The sequence below is a fragment of the Heloderma suspectum genome, chromosome Z, assembly GCF_057233095.1.
Source record: "Heloderma suspectum isolate Gila_16-S chromosome Z, 16-S_ref, whole genome shotgun sequence".
NCBI lineage: Eukaryota > Metazoa > Chordata > Lepidosauria > Squamata > Helodermatidae > Heloderma > Heloderma suspectum.
The window spans coordinates 16525734-16545668 of NC_139476.1; the positions used below are offsets into that span (position 1 = coordinate 16525734).

The 19935-nt window shown below is 47.3% G+C and overlaps 1 protein-coding gene across 1 annotated transcript; it reads left to right on the top strand.

Annotated features, from left to right (window-relative positions):
- Positions 1-8669: 8669 nt before the first annotated feature.
- Positions 8670-14387, top strand: CIMAP1D (CIMAP1 family member D). Its single transcript, XM_084825708.1, has 7 exons — positions 8670-8829; positions 8929-8955; positions 9362-9490; positions 10534-10644; positions 11182-11295; positions 12123-12125; positions 13903-14387. Exons 1-7 carry the CDS (start codon positions 8670-8672, stop codon positions 14385-14387), a joined length of 1029 nt encoding a protein of 342 aa, XP_084681834.1.
- The last annotated feature ends 5548 nt before the right edge of the window (positions 14388-19935 follow it).

The following is a 19935-nucleotide window of genomic DNA, read 5'->3' on the forward strand; positions in this document are numbered from 1 at the left end:
TGCCGTCCCCTTCTCCTTTTGCCTTCAGCCTTTCCCAGCATCAGGGTCTTTTCCAGAGAGTTTTCTCTTCGCATTAGGTGGCCAAAATATTTGAGCTTCAGCTTCAGTCTCTGTCCTTCCAGTGAGCACTCAGGGCTGATTTCCTTGAGGATGGACTGATTGGACCTCCTTGCAAGAATCTTCTCCAGTACCACGGTTCGAAAGCAGCAATTCTTCGGCGCTCAGCCTTCCTTATAGCCCAGCTCCCACAGCCGTACGTTGCTACTGGGAAAACCACAGCTTTGATTTATTATTTAGTTTCCATTTTTATTTTATGGTTACATTTATATTCCGACTTTTTTCCTCTTACAAGGAGTCCAAGAGGGCTTCCTTGTATATGTATGTATTTCATTTCTAAACGGCCCAATAGCCAAAGCTCTTCACAAAAATTTAAAAAAAACCACACAGCGCAGCAGCAGCAAACAACATAAAACATGAAAGCTTAAAACCACAGTAAAACAATGCAACCAGAATAAAACCTAGCAGCAATGCAGACGTTGAAAATACAGATTTAAAACACCAGAGCTGAAAGACTAAGAGAGCCAGTGTAGTGTAGTGGTGAGAGTGACGGACTGGGAGCCGGGAGATCCGGGTTCTAGTCCCCACTCGGCCATGGAAACTCAGTGGGTGACTTTGGGCCAGTCACAGACTCTCAGACCAACCCACCTCACAGGGTTGTTGTTGTGAGGATAAAATGGAGAGGAGGATAATGTAAGCCGCCTTAGGTTCCTTGCAAGAGGAAAAAAAGCGGGATATAAATGCAATAAATAAATAAATAAAAGCTCAAATGCTAAAATACTGGGAGAATAAAAAGGTCTTTGCCTGGCGCCGGAAGGAGAACAACATAGGCTCCAGGCGAACCTCTCTAGGGAGCTCATTCCATAGCAGAAAAGGCCGTCTTCCTGGTTGCTTCCATGGTCCTCCTTTGTTTTATCCTTACAACGACCCTTTGAGGTAGGTTAAGCTGAGAGTCAGGGACTGGCTAAAATCACCCAGTGAGCTTCCTGGTGAAGTGGGGATTAGAACATTGGTCTGCCCTGTCCCAGTCCAACGCTCTAACCACTACACCACACTGGTTCTCTGTCCAACCTTTCCAAATTCCAGTTCCACCTTTTGCCAAAAATTTGAGCTCAAGTAGGCATAATAATAATAATACCAGCAGCAATAATGTAGCTTACTCTCCAGTGTGGTGCCTTCAGACACTTCTCTTGCTGCCCTGCTCCTCCTGATTTTTATTTTATTTCTTCAGATTTTAAAAAACACATATAACCGGGAAGCTGGCATGCTGCAAAGTAAAGTGCTGCCCTTCAGTGGCATATTTAGTTGGGTTCGAAAAAGTGGTTTTATGTTTTGGAGCCCAGACCGTGCCTCTGCCTCGTGCTTAGGTTCTTGGGCAAGTTCCTTTTCTTTGAGTCTCGCACTTTCCCTTCTGGGAAATGAGTGTCCCCTGACCTGTGGCAGCCATTTTGTGAGAGCACCCACATCATTCCAAATCCCACTTGTGAGAGCACCCCTGTCTTTGTGAGAGCACCCCTATTTTTTTTTTCCTTTGCCAGGGGAAGAAAAGGAAAAGTAGAGCCACTGCCAGGCCTGCTGAGAAACCAGAGTCTTCCGGCATTTCCTCTCCCCCAGCTGACATCCATTCTGACATGCTGTTGCAGAGGGAGGGAGTGGTCAAGGTGGAAGCTTCCTGCACTGAGCAGAGAGTTGGACTCGATGGTCTTATAGGCCCCTTCCAACCCTACTATTCTATGATTCTATAGGGACACTTTGCCTTGGATTCCTGCATTGAGCATGAGGTTGGTTTAGATGCCCCCTTCCAACCCTACCCTTCTATGATTCTATGAAGCTGGACAGCCATCTTTCGGGGTGTTGTGACTTGGATTCCTGCACTGAGCAGGACTCAATGTCCTGTCTCAATGTCTGCAATGTCCAGGACTCAATGTCGGTTGGACTCAATGGTCTTGTAGGCCCCTTCCAGCCCTACTCTTCTATGATTCTGTAGGGATGCTTTGACTTCTTGGATACCTGCAGTGAGCAGGGGTTTGGACTAGATGGTCTTATCGGCCCCTTCCAACCCTACTATTCTGTGATTCTTTGAAGCAGGGCCCACTCCATCAGCTAGACAGACAGACCAGCTCTTTTTGGCTGCTCTTCTCCTTGACCTGTTTCTATTCCAGCTGATCATGATAAGAAGTTCAACAACTTCAGCCAGCATTGATTGACAGCATGAATGCTGCAATCCAATACCCACTTACCTGGGAGTAAACCCATTGAATTCAATGTGGCTCACGTCTGAGTCAACCTGTATAAGATCGCACTGCAAATCTGCTTTAGGAACCTTATAACATTAAGAATTGTTTAAGAATTAGTACCGTTCTTTGTTTGTTTTTTGTTTGTTTTCTTTTCACTCCCTTCCCTTTTTCCTTTTGTGCTGTGCCTTTTGAGATTATAAACCTGTGGGCACGGACTGTCATATTGATCTGTAAACCAGCGGAAGAGTGAGGTAATAATGCTTTAAATAAATAAATAATCTGGATGTGATGGACCAGAATATTTATTTATTTTAAGCCTTTTTACGCCACTGTTCAGCTTACATAAAATCAGTTTAATCTCTCCATTAGTACGATGAATTGGACTCATGATACAGCCATTAGAACCAAAGAAGAACCTAAGAAGAGCCCTGCTGGATCAGACCCAGGGTCCATCTAGTCCAGCATTCTGTTCATGCAGTGGCCACCCAGCTGTCAACCAGGAACCCACAAGCAGGGCATGAGCGCAACAGCACCCTCCCACCCATGCTCCCCAGCAACTGGTGTACACAGGCTCACTGCCTCTGGTTCTGGAGGTAGCCCATAGCCATGAGGACTAGTAGCCATTGATTGCCTTCTCCTCCATGCATTTGTCCAATCCCCTTTTAAAGCCACCAAAATTGGTGGCCATCACTACGTCCTATGGTAGTGAATTCCCTAGTTTGACTATGTGCTGTGTGAAGTCCCAGGCGTTGTAACCTTTTCTCAAAGGGGAATTGCTCCAACCCTTTTATCATTTTAGGGGCAGTCCTATGCATGTTTAGACAGAGAAAAGGCCTACAAGTCCCAGCATTCCCCAGCCTGCCTTGCTGGCTGGGGAATGCTCGGAGTTGTAGGCTTTTCTCTGTCTAAACATGCGTAGGACTGCATCCTTAGTTGCCCTTTCCTGCAGTTTTTCCAGCTCTACTGTTTTTTCCAGCTCATCCGTTTTTGGGGGCAGTGACCAGAACTGTAGACTGTATTCCATGAGTGGTCGCACCATAGAGTAGCTCTAGCAAATTCAATGGGTCTTACTCCCTGCTAAGTGGGTATGGGACTGCAGCCTAAAAGAGATTTCTTTCCAGTCTCCCGATAACCACACTATAAACCTGGTTGTTGGCCATCTTGAAACTTTAGGAAAAGGCAAGCTAAAATCGAGAAATATTGATTGATTGGTTGGTTGCGTTGAAGCAGCTTTACCCCACTCTTCAGCTGAAAAAGCACAGGGTGGCTTACAGATCAATTGATGATGATGATGATAATAAGGCCTTCCCTACCCGTTGGCTTACAATCTAAAAGATAGAATCACAGAATAGTAGGGTTGGAAGGGGCCTATAAGACCATCTAGTCCAACTCCCTCCTCAATGCAAGAATCCAAGTCAATGCATCCCTGACAGGTGGCTGTCCAGCCTTGTCTTGAATGCTTCCAGTGTGGGAGAGCCCACCACCTCCCTAGGGAATTGGTCCCTTTGTCGTATTGCTCTAACAGTCAGGAAGTTTTTCCTGATGTTCAGCTGGAATTTGGCTTCCCGCAACTTGAGCCCATTCTTCCGTGTCCTGCATTCTGGGATGATCGAGAAGAGATCCTGGCCTTCCTCTCCGTGACAACCTTTCAAGTCCTTGAAGAGCACTCTCCTATCTCCCCTCAGTCTTCTCAAGGCCAAACATGCCCAGTTCTTTCAGTCTGTCCTCATAGGGCTTTGTTTCCAGTCCCCTGGTCATCTTCATTGCCCTCCTCTGAACCCTCTCCAGTTTGTCTGCATCCTTCTTCAAGTGTGAAGACACAGTACTCCAGATGAGGCCTAACCAGTGCTGAGTAGAGGGGAACTAGTACTTCATGGGATTTGGAAGCTATACTTCTAATAATGCAGCCCAAAATAGCATTTGCCTTTTTTGCAGCCACATCATATTGTTGGCTCATATTCAGCTTGTGATCTACATCTATTCCAAGATCCTACTCACTTGTGGTATTGTTGAGCCAAGTATCCCCCATCTTGTAACTATGCATTTGGTTTCTTTTTCCTTGGTGCAGAACTTGGCATTTATTCCTATTAAATTTCATCCTGTCGTTTTCTGCCCAGCACTCCAGCCTATCCAGATCACTTTGAATTTTATTTCTGTCTTCCAGGGTATTAGCTGTTGATTGATTTGACACACTTTTACCCCACTCTTCAGCTGAAAAAGGCTCCCAGGGCAGGGTGGCTTACAGATCAAATAATAATAATAATAATAACAACAACAACAACAACAACAATAATAATAGGCCGTTCCCTTCCCAGTGGCTTACAGTCTAAAAGACATTTATTTGTTTGTTTGTTTGTTTGGAGGGAAATTATGACTTGATAGGTATAACTGAGACTTGGTGGGATGATTCTCATGACTGGAATACAGCAATTGAAGGATATAACTTGTTCACAAAGAACAGGAGGAACAGGAAGGGAGGTGGGGTTGCACTGTATGTGAAAAATACATATCTCTGCACAGAAATACAGGAGGAGGAGCTTGGTAGCCCCATTGAGAGCATCTGGATCAAAATAAATGGAGCAAAGAATAAAAGGAACCTGGTGGTCGGAGTCTACTACCGGCCACCCAATCAAGGAGAAGACAAGGATGAAACTTTTGAAAAGCAAATAGCCAATGTTTTAAGGAAGCATGATGGAGTAGTAATGGGGGACTTCACTTTCCCCGATATTTGTTGGGAGACAAATTCTGCAAAACATGGCCCCTCCAAGAAATTCCTGACTTGTGTGGTGGATAACTTCCTCCTACAGAAAGTAGAGGAAGGAACTAGAGGATCGGCTATCCTTGACTTGATCCTAACCAACAGAGATGACCGTGGAGAAAGTAGCAGTTACAGGAACTCTGGGGGAAAGCGACCATGTTGCACTTGAGTTCTTGGTTCTAAGGGAAGCAAAAGCCGAGTGTACTCAAACGCGTACCCTGGATTTTAGGAAAGCTGATTTTACTGAACTCAGAACAATGATCAGTAAGGTCCCATGGCAAGCGACGCTAACGAGAAAAGGAGTCCAAGATGGGTGGGAGCTTTTAAAAAAGGAAATTCTCAAGGCACAACCACAAACAATTCCAACAAGAAGAAAAGGTGGAAGACAACAGAAGAAGCCAATGTGGCTTCACAAAAAGCTTAGGGATGACCCGAAAACAACAAAGGACACATATAGGAAGTGGAAAGAAGGCCAAGTAACAAAGGAAGAGTACAGGCAGGTAGCACAGAATTGCAGGGATGGCGTCAGGAAGGCTAAAGCTGAGAACGAGCTGAGGTTAGCAAGGGATGCTAAAAACAACAAAAAGGCTTTCTTCAGCTACGGGCATAGTAAAAGGCAGAGGAAAGAAATGGTGGTTCAGCTATTAAATAAGGATGGCAAAACGATAACAGATGACAAAGAAAAGGCAGAGGTGCTCGATTCCTACTTTGGCTGAGTCTTCTCCCAAAAGAGGGTCTATGAGCCCCCTGGCAAAGGTGAAGTACAGGCTGAAGGGGCAGGATTGCAGCTTGAGATCGATAGGCATATGGTCAAGGAACACCTAATGACTTTGAATGAGTTCAAATCTCCAGGGCCAGATGAACTGCATCCTAGAGTCATAAAGGAACTGGCAGAAGAACTCTCAGAACCGCTGTCTATTCTCTTTGAGCAACCATGGAAGACGGGGGAAGTGCCAGATGACTGGAGGAGGGCTAACGTTGTCCCTATCTTCAAAAAGAGTGAAAAGGAGGAACCATCAATCCTTGGGAAAATTCTGGAGCAGATGATAAAGCAATCCATCTGGAAGCACCTTGAAAACAATGCCGTGATTTCTCGAAGCCAACATGGATTTGTCAAAAACAAGTCCTGCCAGACAAATCTGATCTCATTTTTTGATCAAGTAACCTCCCTTGTAGACCGTGGGAATGCTGTAGACATCATATCCCTTGACTTCAGCAAAGCTTTCGACAAAGTGCCCCATGATATCCTGATGAGCAAACTAGCTCAAAGTGGGCTAGATGAAACAATGATCCGGTGGATCCACAGTTGGCTACAGACTCGGACTCAAAGAGTGCATATCAATGGGACCTTCTCAAACTGGGGAGAGGTAACGAGTGGGGTACCGCAGGACTCAGTCCTGGGCCCAGTGTTCTTCAACATTTTTATTAATGACTTGGAGGAGGAGGTGCAAGGAATGCTGATCACATTTGCAGATGACACAAAATTGGGTGGGATAGCTAATACTTTGGAAGACAGAAACAAAATTCAAAGTGATCTGGATAGACTGGAGCGCTGGGCAGAAAACAACAGAATGACATTTAATAGGGATAAATGACAAGTTCTGCACCTAGGAAAAAGAAACCAAAGGCACAGTTACAAGATGGGGGATACGTGGCTCAACCACACGACAAGCGAGAAGGATCTTAGAATTCTTGTCGATCACAAGCTGAATATGAGCCAACCATGTGATGTGGCTGCAAAAAAGGCAAATGCTCTTTTGGGCTGCATTAATAGAAGCATAGCTTCTAAATCCCGGGAAGTACTAGTTCCCCTCTACTCAGCACTGGTTTGGCCTCATCTGGAGTCCTGTGTCCAGTTCTGGGCACCACCCTTTAAGAAGGATGCAGACAAACTGGAGAGGGTTCAGAGGAGGGCAACAAAGCTGATCAGAGGACTGAAAACAAAGCCCTATGAAGAGAGGCTGAAAGAACTGGGCATGTTTAGCCTTGAGAAGAGAAGACTGAGGGGAGATATGATAGCACTCTTCAAGTCCTTGAAAGGCCGTCACAGAGAGGAAGGCCAGGATCTCTTCCCGCTCATCCCAGAGTGCAGGACACGGAATAATGGACACAAGTGACAGGGAGCCAGATTCCGGCTGAACATCGGGAGAAACTTCCTGACTGTTAGAGCAATACGACAATGGGACCCATGACCTGGGGAGGCGGTGGGCTCTCCCACACTGGAGGCGTTCAAGACGAGGCTGGACAGCCATCTGTCAGGGATGCTCTGACTTGGATGCCTGCATTGAGCAGGGGGTTGGACTCGATGGCCTTGTAGGCCCCTTCCAACCCTACTATTCTATGATTCTATTTATTGCATTTAAATCCTACCTTTTTTCCTCTTGCAAGGAACCCAAGGCGGCTTACTTTATCCTCCTCCTCTCAATGTTATCCTCACAACAACAACCCTGTGAGGTGGGTTGGGCTGAGAGTCTGTGACTGGCCCAAAATCACCCAGTGAGCTTCCATGGCTGAGTGGGGACTCGAACCCAGATCTCCTGCCTCCCAGTCCAACACTCTCACCACTACACCACGCTGGCTCTAAAAGGAAAATGAGATAGGGACGGAAGAAGAAAAAATGCAAACAGAGGTAGCAGTTCTTAAAGTGACTGTTATTTCAGTGACCAGCTGGGATGGAAACAGTTCAGGTTGCCTGGCACCAAAAAGATAATAATGTAGGCACCAGGCAAGCCTCTCTGGTGAGGGTAATTTCTCAACCAGGGTGCCATCACTGAAAAAGGCCCTGTTTCTTGTATCATCCAGCCTTGGCTCATTTGGTAGACCTCAGAAGATGACCTTTGTGTCTGGGTGGTTAAATACGAAGTAGATCCGGTAAGTCATAAGAACATCAGAAGAGCCCTGCTGGATCAGACCCAGGGTCCATCCAGTCCAGCATTCTGTTCACACAGTGGCCAAGCAGCTGCCCACAGGAAACCCACAAGCAGGACAGGAGTGCAACTGCACCCTCCCACCCATGTTCCCCAGCAACTGGTGTACATAGGCTCACCGCCTCTGGTACTAGAGGTAGCACACCGCCATGAGGACTAGTAGCCATTGATAGCCTTCTCCTCCAGGAATTTGTCCAGCCCTCTTTTCAAGCCATCCAAATTGGTGGCCCTCACTACTTCCTGTGGCAGTGAGTTCCATAGTTGAACTCACCCCAGGAATGATACATTCACAAATTTCTGTAGGCCTGGCCTAGAAGAACCGTAACACAGTATACGCACACATGTGTGTGTTTGTGTGTCGTCCAGTATGAAACTTCCGGGAACATGATACGCTGATCTGTGGGACTACAGCCCTCTCATCCCTTCAAGATGCTCCTAGAGCAGCTGTCTCTCTTGTAGGCCAATGACCTCATGTGCCACACATCACTCTTTGGCAGGAGGGGGAAAGAATAATTTACACCAACAAAACCTCTCTGGCCACCTGCTGTGTATCTGCTTTCAGCACATCCTTTTCTCTCCAGGATCACCGAGGCACCGAATTGTGTTTCGCCTCTCCAGGGTTCTCCAGCTCTCCTGGGGCGGCTCAAATTCGCCACCCATCTTTCTTCCTGTGGCCTTTTGGCCTGGTCCATGCAGAGAAGGGAGCTGGCTTGTTTCCCCTCCATTGCAAAATCGTTTGTGCCTGACCCAACGGAGGCCGTTGGCTACAGAGACGTGTGGGGGGTTCGTGTCTCCATTATGGAAGACGCCGGACCGAAGAAAACACCGGTGATTGCAGCTCGCGAGACAGGTACGGAGGACGGGAAGGTGCCTTTGTAGCCGTGGGGTGGTTCTCACTGAGGGCAGGGACCACTTGCTTGCATCTCTTGCTCCTCCATCTCACCACCAGAGTTTTCTGGGCCCATGCGAGAGGCAGGTGAGCAAGCAGGCTGCAAGGATGGAGAGGAGGAGCAAGTCCTGGGGGCTCTTGCCAGTGGGCCCCTGAAGGGGCATGGGCCCTTGACTCATGCCCCACCGTGCTGACCTGTGGCGCCAGCCCTGCGGGAACTGTAGTTCAATGCTGGAGCCCACACTTTGCACGCAGAAGGTCCCAGGTTCAATTTCCGGTGTCTCCAGTTAGATGGATCAGGTAGGAGATAATGGAAAAGACCCTTCACTCCCTGAGACTCTGGGGAGCCTCCTATTTCAATCATTCCTTCATTTAGAATCATGAGAACTAGAATCTTACTTTGTCAAGAGTTTGTTAATACAGCGATCAAGGGCAGCAGACGAGCCCCCCACAAAAGATAGCTCGCCTTCCCGTTCTTACCGGGATTCCCCAGCGACTGTGTTGGCTGGGCTTGAGGGTGGCAAGGTGGTTCACGCGGTTTGGGTGACATCCAACGTGCCCGCCCTGTGCGAATGTGGCGTGCGCCATCAGGCCTCGGCAAGGAGCTGCTTTTGGTTGTCGGGTGCCGAGACAAGGTCGCAGTCCAAAGAGACAGGGAATATTACTGGGTACAAGTTTTGGTCACTGCGCCTAAAATAGAATATTATAGAGCTGGGAAAAGGTGCTGAAAAGGGCAACCCAGATTATGAAGGGGCTAAAGCAACTCCCCTATGAGGGAAGGTTCCAACAGCTAGGATGGTTTAGCTTAGAGAAAAAGCGAGTGAGGGGAAACAGGATCGAGGTGTATAGAATTAGGCCTGGTGTGGAGGAAGTGGAGAGGGAGGCATTTTTCTCCCTCTCTCCTAACGGGGTCATGCCATGAAGCTGAATGGTTGGAGAGTCAGGACAGATCAAAGGAAGGACTTCTCTGCACAGCGCAGATTCAAACTATGGAACTCACTTCCACAAGATGTGGTGATAGCCACTGGTTTGGATGGCTTTTAAAGGGGACTGGACAAATTCATGGAGGAAAAGGCTATTAATGGCTACTAGTCCCTATGGCTATGGGCTACCTCCAGTACCAGAGGCAGGACGCCTCTCAGTACCAGTTCATTCATTCATTCTATTTCTATACATTAGACACTGCCAAACGCCTGAGAGAAGAGGGCAGTTTGAACCTGGCACCGAAAAGATGACAATGTTGGTGCCAGGCGGGCCTCGTCAGGGAGATTATTTCAGAAATGGGGAGCCACCACTGAGAAGGCCCTCTTGCTTGCTGCCGCCCCCGAGACCCCCTTGGCAGAGGCTCCTGGAGGAGGGCCTTAGATGCAGAGTGTAATGTATGGGTCGCTCAGTTGCTGGGGAACATGGGAGGGAGGGCGCTGTTACATTCCTGTCTGGCTTGTGGGCTCCTCGTTTGGGAACCTGGTTGGCCGCTGTGGAAATGGGATATCGGATTAGGTAGATCTCTGGCGTGATCCAGCATGGCTCTTCTCACATTCTTAAGAACCAGTGCTCAAGTTTGCATTTTCCCTCCTCCCTCCTGGACCCCTTTCCTTTTGTGTTAGCACAGCTCTTCTTCAGTTCTCAGCAAGAGAATGGTCTTTCTTGCACCTCTCGCCACAGGTCCTGGACCCGGATGCTACAGCTTGCCTCCAACAGTTGGATTTGCCAGCCACGACTACACCCGCTTCACCAGCCCAGCTTACTCCTTCCACCAGAGGCTCAGGAACAGCAGTGAGTAGCTGAAATGCTGATCAGGACCTGTAACGTATAAGAGCAGCAGGGTGGAAACCTGGGGCCTTCCAGCTGTTGTTGGATTCCAACTCCCATCATGCCTGACCTGATGGGAATGCACAAAGGGAGTGGAGAGGGGAAGAAGGGCCATTCCACCAGCCCTAATGAAAGTCTACTTAACTTTTTTCCTTTTCCCTCCGTATCTCCTTTTCATTGTGTTTGGGATCTTTTGGTAAGCCTATCGGGCTGACCCACGTGGAGGCAGCTTCCAATGAAATAGGTGTGTTGATATATCCTCGGATCCCACATTAACATCTCAGCCCCAAATCTGCCTGTTTCTGCTCAAAGTGCAGTAGAGGTAATTGGCGAGCGCTAAACTGCACTGAAGTGCACAGTGGATCTTTTGGCCTTCGGCGATCAGTAGCAGGCATATTGCTGTGTGCGACATGGCTGTAAATAGCATGCTGAATGCATGAAGCGTTGCTCAGTGGAAGACGGCCTTTCGGATAGCTCTGGATTTTTTCTTTTCTTTTCCAGTACATTTGAAAGACTCAAGTCCTGGACCCTGCTACTACGTAGGACCTGAGATCACTCGCTTCGGCAGGGCTAAAGGGCCATCCTATTCCATGCTAGCACGAGCAAAACCTCCAGGTTAGCTGGGAATGGGGGTGGAGGGAGGCAGGCCATAAAAATGCCCAGGATACAAACCCAGCAAGACTATATTGATAGGTACATTATTTTTCCCCGTGGTGAAAGTTAGCAGGAGTGGTCAGGGCTGGAATGGGAAGTTCTATACTGGCCGTATAAAGCCCATTCTAGAAGGTCAAAATGCCTCTCCTAAGGCTGAGTGCCTGGCAGGAAGAGCTTTAAGTGAAAATATGCTGGTATTTTTCTTATTCTGGTTTTAACTGGAGAAGCATCCTCGAACCTTCTGCGCGTGAAGAAGGGGCCCTACCTCTGGGCTACAGACCCTCACCAGGGAGTAGTCTGTGGGGTGGGGGCGAACCTCTGGCCCTCCAGATGGTGCTGGACTCAAGCTTTCATCAGCCAGCATGGCCAACGGATGATGGAAGTTTGAATCCGCCAAGATCCAGAGGGCCAAACAGGTTCTCCATCCCTGGAGTAGTCCCTGTGCCATAAACTATGCACCTTTCAGATATTTCAAGGGACTGTGTCTTTAGAAGTTTGTTAACAGAGGGCTTAATTTTCAAACAGAGCGGAGGGGGGGGTTTCAGGAGTGTGGGGGAACGTTGTTATTTGCCATGGAATGAAACCCCATTCCTTAATTTTAGAGGGGTGTGTGTGTGTGTGTGTGTGTGTGTGAGAGAGAGAGAGAGAGAGAGAGAGAGAGATTGGAGTTGCTTAATGGGGGGAAGGCACTCTGTGTACGTTTAGGAGTATCTTTATTCTATATTATTATTTCAGGCCTGTTTCTTTTTCTTATGAAGGCTGCAATCCTCTCTCCACTTACCTGGGAGCAAGTCCCACGGAATGAGGGATGTATGAGAAATTCGTTCCCATTTGTTTTTGAGCAGGGTTTTACCCATTTGGGACCGAACATGGGCTGGATGCAATCCGCAGTCAAACTCCATATATTTCCAAGCTTGCAATGTGATTCCCAGACCAAGAGAGAAACGCATTTGACTGTGTGTGCTGCTTTGAAAAATGTGCATGAAAAAATGCACGCTTTTGAAAAATGTGCACAAGTGAGCTGTAATCAATTAGAGGGAATGCATACATTTCAAAGGTGCACATGATTGAGGTGCACATTTGGGAAAATATGCACGGAAATACACAGGGATTTTTCAGCGAAAAGAAAAGAAATAGCTCACAGTCTGATAAGGATAACTCAGCACGAGCTTCGAGAGGGGATTTGGAGAGTGCATGTTTTGTTGATTTGCACATCCCTACAAGGAGCCCAGTGGGACTTCTCAGTAGACATGTTCAGGAAGATCATGCTGCAGGTCTTTTTAGAGGGAAGTATTTTTCATGTCTACTCAGAAGTAAGTCCTGTTGAGTTCAATTGGAATTACTCCCTGGGAAGTGGGTACAGCGTGGCAGTCTTAGGGTGCAACCCTGTGCATGTTTAGACAGAGAAAAGGCCTACAACTCCCAGTGTGCCCCAGCCAGCCATGCTGGGGCATGCTGGGAGTTGTAGGCCTTTTCTCTGTCTAAACATGCATAGGATTGTGCCCTTAATTGTTTTTTGGTGGATCACAATAACTAAAAAATGCAGACAAAGTAATTGTAGAACATGCCTTCCCCCCCCTGTCCTGTCCACTCCCCCCACCAAATGAAAGCGGGGGAAAAATCTAGGAGGGAGGCTGCAAAAAAGAAAAGAAAAAGAGAGTAAAGCTAAATGTCTGTCAAGCATGCATTGTGGGAGGGGAAGCTAAAAGAGAGAAAAGCACAGTTTTATTTATTGTCTTTATTGTTTTCGATGCTTTTAGCCTGCTTTTCCAGCTAAACAGTTGCTCAAAGCGGCTTGCAGAAATGTAGAAAGAACCCACAACAACCAAAAGCAATAAGTCACTTGGCAGTAAGAAGGGCAATAAATACATAAATAAATAAAAATAAAAACGATATGGTGTTTAATACTGAAGAGCACTGGATTGCTAAGAAAAGGGAGATGTTACGTTATGTTTCTCTGCCCTTCCTATGACAAGCTCAAGGGGGGATAGAGGGTTCTCCCCTCCTCCATTTTATCTTCAAGACAATTCTGAGAGGAAGGATGGGCTGGGGAGACAGAGGGGAGGGGAATGTGTGTGCGTGTTTGAGAGATAAGTCCAAGGTCACCCATTCAGAGGGGATTTCATCCAGCGTCTCTCTGGTCGTAGTCCTACACTCTAGCCCTGGGGTGTTGAACCTAATCCAGCATGGCTCTCGGGGGTTGCAATCCAGTGGTGGGCAGGGCCAAAGCTGAAATGGGGCGGGACCAAAATTACACAGCATATACCAGCATCTTTTTGCTTCAAGTTCTTCCTGCCAGTAGCTAAGCCTTAGGAGAGGCATTCTAACCATTTACAAAGGAAGGAAAACTCCGCAAAACTAGGAGAGCACCAAATTATCAGTGTGTGTGTGTGGGGGGGGCGGGGGGCGTGGCCTTCTGGGAAACCCCAGACTGGATCTGGCCTGCAGCAGGGTCAGATTTGGCCCCTGGGTCTGAAGTTCTCCACTTCTGCTCTAACCACTATGCGACACCCCCTTGGAGCAAGAGTGGGTTACCTCTTAGAGCCCCTGTGTGCATTTCCCCTCTAGGTCTGCCTCAGACCCCTGGGCCGGGCACATACAGTCCTGAGAGGGCCCCACCTCCATCCCAACAGAGACCCCCGTCCTTCTCCATGGCTGCCCGCACCAAGTCCCGCCGGGTGGATCCTGCCCCTGCTCCCAACAGCTACACCCTTCCTTCGCTGCTGGGCCTGAATGTCCCTGGTAAATCGTCCAGCCCCAGTTTCACCATCTCTGGCTGGAACGCCAGAGGCAGCTACATGGAAGACCTCCGCCACACACCGGGTCCAGGACGCTACAACACCACGGACCCTGGTGTCTACTTGTCCCGCCGGCCCGCCTTCTCCATGCTGGGAAGGCTCAAACAGTCCGGCGCCACCTTCCACACTCCGGGGCCGGGGGCGCACAGCCCGGAGAAGGTGACAGCCCATCAGTCGAGAGCCCCGTCTTACTCCCTCGGGGTTCGCCACTCAGAGTACCTCATGCCTCTTGTCGCAGACACCCCGGAATGGTAGAGCAGCTGGGAATGAAGGAGTCTTCTCGAACAAAGAGCTGTATAGCCAGTGACTTAATAAGCAGAAAAGTTGCCCATCCCAGCCGTCCATGGGGTGGCCGTGTGTCCTGCTTTACAGAAAACAGCCCTCTGCCCAGTCTGATATAAAAGATCAGGAAGGTGGTAGTGTAGCAGTACATTTTAGAAGTACGTTCACTCCACATGACAGACCTCGTAGCCACGCCCTTGAGGAAAGTCCAAAATAGGGATGCTGGAGAAATCTGCTGCAGACTCAAATGAGGCCGGATTCCAAAGAATCCGACCTCCGGAGTCCATGGCGGACTGGCCACACTTACCTCCGGCTTCAGAGGAGGTCCCGCGGGGCGGCTCTCCAGCTTCCTAAAAAACGTGATGTGCTAATTGCAACTGCCATTAGCGCACTGCAGGAATTCTACAGCCGTAAATGGCATATTTGACGCCATTTGCGGCTGTGAAGCACTTACTTTGACATAAATGCAGCCATAAACAGCTGCAATTTAGGCCAAAGTCAGTGCTTTCCGGCCACAAATGGCATCAAATACGCCATTTATGGCTGTAATTTTCCCACAGTGCACTAATGCAGAAATGGCATCGCGTTTTTTAGAAAGCCGGAGAGCCACTCCTCCAACTCTGGCCAATGTGGCAGGGCTCTGGAGGACTCCATGGGGCCTCAAGTTGCCCAAATTGCCCCACCGGGGCAAAACCGGTCCCCAAGCCCACAGAATCCACTTCATAGGGAAAAGCTGGTCTTCTGCAGAATCTATGGGTCAGATTCATGAAAATCTGATCTCATTTGGTTACGTTGCAGATTTCTCTGACATCCCTAGTCCTAATATAATGCATGTTTGAACATTTTCTGTAATATACTCAACTTTGTACACATTATTTTAATTGGAGATCTCCCCTGCAACATTTGGAAAAGTGCAAATTTTGACAGATAACTGAGTTTTGGCCTGCATAGTGGTTCAAAAATGCAGAATTAGGTAAATGCACATTAAAATGAGAACCAAATTAATTTCTCCCCCATATCAACCATTAGATGAAATCTGTCAATTTCAGTTTTTCTTAGTTTCTCATTTTTTTTGGTCTTAAGTTTAGTTCATCTTAAACATTGAGAATTTCTCCAGTTTTCAGTTCAGTTTCTCCTGAACACTGAGAAATTGGGTTTTTTAATCGCATGAAAATAATAAGCATTTTGTGCACATTTCTCCTAATGCACACGTCTTAGGATGCATTTTTATTTGTTTTATTTATTTACTGTGCTTTTAAAGCGCCCAATAACTGAAGTTGTCTGGGCGGTGTACAATACATTAAAAACACAAAATGTAAACATATATTTACGTGTATGTTTTTACATTTACATTTTTGCTTAATATGCACATTTTCAAGCTGTTTGCCTAATATAATGCATATTTGGACATTATTCTCTCTTATATACACAGTTTTGTATGCATTTTTTAATTGGAGGTCTCCATTGCAACATTTGGAAAAATTGCATAATTTTGAAAGATATCTGCGTTTCTGTTAGCATCATGGTTCGAAAGCGCAAACTTCAGTAAGTGTGCATCAAAATGTGAACTGAACTCCATCCCTACCCATAATGCTGGAAAGTGTACAAATTTTGGGTCCAGCTTAAGACCTTTGTTGACTTACAGGGTCATAGGCAGGCAGGAGAAACTGCCAGGAAATCCCAGGTCTTCAGTTTCAGATTTATCCCCTGTTCATGTCATCCCCTCAAGGGATATGTGAGAATTTCATTTCAGTGTGCAAATCACTTGAAAATGCCCCACCCACAACCTCGAATGCAAATGGGAACCGAAAACCTTTGCAAATTCCCGAACTTGTGTCCATGTGCGACAAACGTGCACATTTAAAAAGGCGCCCTTCAAAAAACATACACTTTACAAAATTCACCTTTTCCTGCTTTTTTTTGGAGGAAAGGTGCACACTTTTGATGTTCAAAATGTGCACTTTTCCCGTTCAAATGAACCCCCCAAACAGGCTGGAAATTGGAACAGGAGCGAGGCTAACTTTGGTGAGATGGAGCATTCTTGGTTCTTCCGTTTCTAGTACCCATTTGCTTCCAAACTCCTGCACAATCTCAAAGAGCAAACGTGTGCAAATTCACTGTGCGATGGCTCTCTGAAAATGCTCCATCTCAAAATGTTCCAGCATCCAAGGGGATAATCCGATAGGAGAGCCCTGTCAGGAGGGAGACGACAGGCCAGCTTGCAACAACTGCTGAAGCGTTTCCAGTGTCTTCCTTGGATTCCCTGTAATGAACTCTTTTGCCAAGCTGGAGAGATGGAAGGTGGCTTACTGAGTCTGAGATGGGCCAAGCTGCCTTTGGGCTAATTATGTCCTCTGCACTGGCAAAAAGGAAGGCACAAAGAAAACCAGACTCGGCTTCCAAACCTAGGGGCTTAGAACGGATTCATAGTTACCTCCTAGCAGGAGAAACAGGGAACCAGTTAAAAAGGTGTCACATACTCCAGCAAGATGGGTGCTGACCAACAAGAAAGGGGCTGTGTTAGGAAGTTGACTCATTCTGAAAGTTTCTGTAAGGATCAGGGAATATCTATCAATTTAGATCTATCCATTCATAGAATAGAATAAAAGGGTTGGAAGGGGCCTACAAGACCATCAAGTCCAACCCCCAATTTGTGGATGACACCAAATTATTTAGGGTGATTAAAACAAAGGGGTTGTGAAGCGCTCCAATAGGATCTCTCCAAACTGGGAGAGTGGGCATCGAAGTGGCAAAGGCAGTTCAGTTTAAGCAAGTGTAAAGTAATGCATGTTGGGGCCAAAAATCCCAACTTCACGTATATGCTGATGGGATCTGAGCTGGCAGGGACCGACCAGGAAAGAGCTCTTGGGGTTGAGGTGGAGAGCTCAATGACGATGTCCACCCAGTGTGCGGCGGCTGTAAAAAAAGGCAAACTCCATGTTAGGCGTAATTAGAAAAGGAATTGAGAATAAAACTGCAAATATCCTACTGCCCCCATACAAATCTAGGGTGTGGCCACACCTGGAATACTGTGTCCAGTTCTGCTCACCACACCTAAAAAAAAGATATTGTAGAGCTGGAAAAAGTTCAGAAAAAGGGAACTGAAATGATCAAGGGACTGGAGCATCTCCCCCCTACGAGGGAAGGTTACAAGGGCTGGGATTGTTTAGCTTGGAAAAAAGGAGGGTCAGGGAGACATGAGAGAGGTCTACAGAATTGTGCATGGTGTGGAGAATGTGGAGAGGGAGACATTTTTCTCCCTCTCTCAAAATACTAGAACCCAGTGGGGTCATCCTATGAAGCTGATGGGTGGGAGATTCAGGACAGATCAAAGGAAGGTCTCCTTCACACAGCGCAGAGTTAAAACTATGGAACCCACTACCACAGGATGTAGTGATGGCCACCAATTCAGATGGCTTTCAAAGGGGACTGGACAGATTCCTGGAAGAGAAGGCTATCAATGGCTACTAGTCTTGATGGGTCTGTGCTACCTCCAGGACCAGAGGCAGTGAGCCTGTGTACACCAGTTGCTGGGGAACATGGGTGGGAGGGTGCTGTTGCGCTCCTGCCCTGCTTGTGGGTTTCTTGTGGGCAGCTGGTTGGCCACTGTGTGAACAGGATGCTGGACTAGATGGACTCTTGGTCTGATCCAGCAAGGCTCTTCTGATGTTCTGATGTTCTTAATTTATTTATTTGATTTATTTCCCATCCCACCCATCCTCCCAAAGGGCACAGGGTGGCTAACAACCTACATAAAACGCAGTTCACCATATCAACAACATTAAAAAATGATACTCTAAACATCACAAATATAATAAAATACAATAAAACCGTCATCACAATCCATAAAAACAAAAACAAAGAATAGAGCATTTGTCCATATCCCTACAGCCTGCACAAATCAATTGGTCTTTAACTGTTGCCTAAATGACAATGGTATGGGGGACAGCTGAATCTCTACTGGGAGGAACTTCCAGAACTGGGATGCCATCACTAAAAAGGCCCTGCTATGTGTGGTAGTCCAACAGGCCACATTTCTCAAGGATACTACAAGTAAAGCCTCATTGGCTGATCTTAAATCCAGGCATGGTCAGTATCGGGGAAGCTGTGCATGGCATTCTGGGGAACCGCAGAGGGCCAAATTTGGACCCTGTGTGGGCCCGATTTGGCTCACGGACTTGAGATTCAACACCGCTGTGTTATCGGCTTGAATCCTGCTAACTACTGTCTTGAACCTGGCAATGCACTCCTGACAACTCGATTCTATACATGTCTACTCGGAAGTAAGTCCTGTTGCGTTCAACAGGGCTTACTCCCAGGCCAGTAGGCCCATAATTATACCTTAACTTTTTTTAAAAAAATCACCTGCTGGAGCATAGACTAATGGAATGTTCCTTTTTGCCTTTGATTTATTCCTCCATGATCGCTTTTAAAAGTGTCGGCTTGACAGGGATTGGCCCTGAGAGGCCCTGTTGGCATCCAGACAGGATGAAAACACTCACAAGTCAATGTCATCTGACACACACGTCTCCTTTGGATTGCTCAGCATACATTTTCCTTTCCTTTTCTTTTTTTGCTGCTTGGAACCTTTAAAGCTTGCTCAAGTTCCAAAGCAGTCCAGCAACATCAGACCATTTTTATGAGTCTTGACTGCTGTTTCTCGAAACAGTAAAGATGGATACAGCTCCCTTTAAGCCGCCAGCTTCCTGTGGTCAACCTTTAGGCTAAAATAGGCCTAGATGGTCTTACAGACCCCTTCCACCCTACTATTCTAGGATTCTGTAGTGACTGGCTGCAAGATCACCCCATGAGCTGCATACCCAAATAGGGATTTGAACCCAGGTCTCCAGAAATGTCAAAGCATGGACATTTGTCCAACCATGCTAAGGCCCCATTACTCCGCCAATGCTAGCTGCAATGGTCATTTGACACCTGGATGGAGTGTGGAGTCTCTGATTTTGCTGAGGGAGGAGGGGCGATTCGTTCTCAGCTCCCTTCAGCCTCCAATTTAATCCTTGCAGGCATAGCCATGTGAAATTACAAAACACGAACGGGACAACACGTTTCCCTCCTGTTGGATCATTCAATACAGGACCAATCATCAAATGAAGTATGTTTAAAATGATCAGTGTCTGATGGATTTACCTGTACATGGTTGGTTTATTACAGAAAAATAAAAAATGGCAATCAGAATTCAACTTTGATCTTTCCTCTGCCCCCGATCGGTCGGGTCCAGCGCTTGCGTCTCATCCTTCCTGCGACGAGACGGATATTTATCTCGGCACCGGGAAGCATTGCCTCGGCTTCTGCAGCACTTGGCTGGTGGAAGAGCTCTGGCATCATGACATCATCGTGTGAACTGATCTTCCCAGGAGAGGTGGGGGGGCGGGATGGTTGCTGGAGGTTGTGTTTGTGTACGGGAGGGGGTGGTGTGGCAGTGATGATAGGCGAGTGAGAGGAAAGGGATTGGGAGCAGCCCCTGCACTCTAAAACCACTTAGGCAGACAAGCCGTGGCTGGGC

What these genes read in the sequence shown, in the direction of transcription:
- CIMAP1D (XM_084825708.1), top strand. Translation starts at nt 8,670, where the DNA reads ATGCAGAGAAGGGAGCTGGCTTGTTTCCCCTCCATTGCAAAATCGTTT. An exon ending in TGGGCCCATGCGAGAGGCAG is followed by an intron (nt 8,956 to 9,361) that starts GTGAGCAAGCAG and finishes GGGATTCCCCAG; the next exon opens with CGACTGTGTTGGCTGGGCTT. An exon ending in CCAGAGGCTCAGGAACAGCA is followed by an intron (nt 10,645 to 11,181) that starts GTGAGTAGCTGA and finishes TTTCTTTTCCAG; the next exon opens with TACATTTGAAAGACTCAAGT.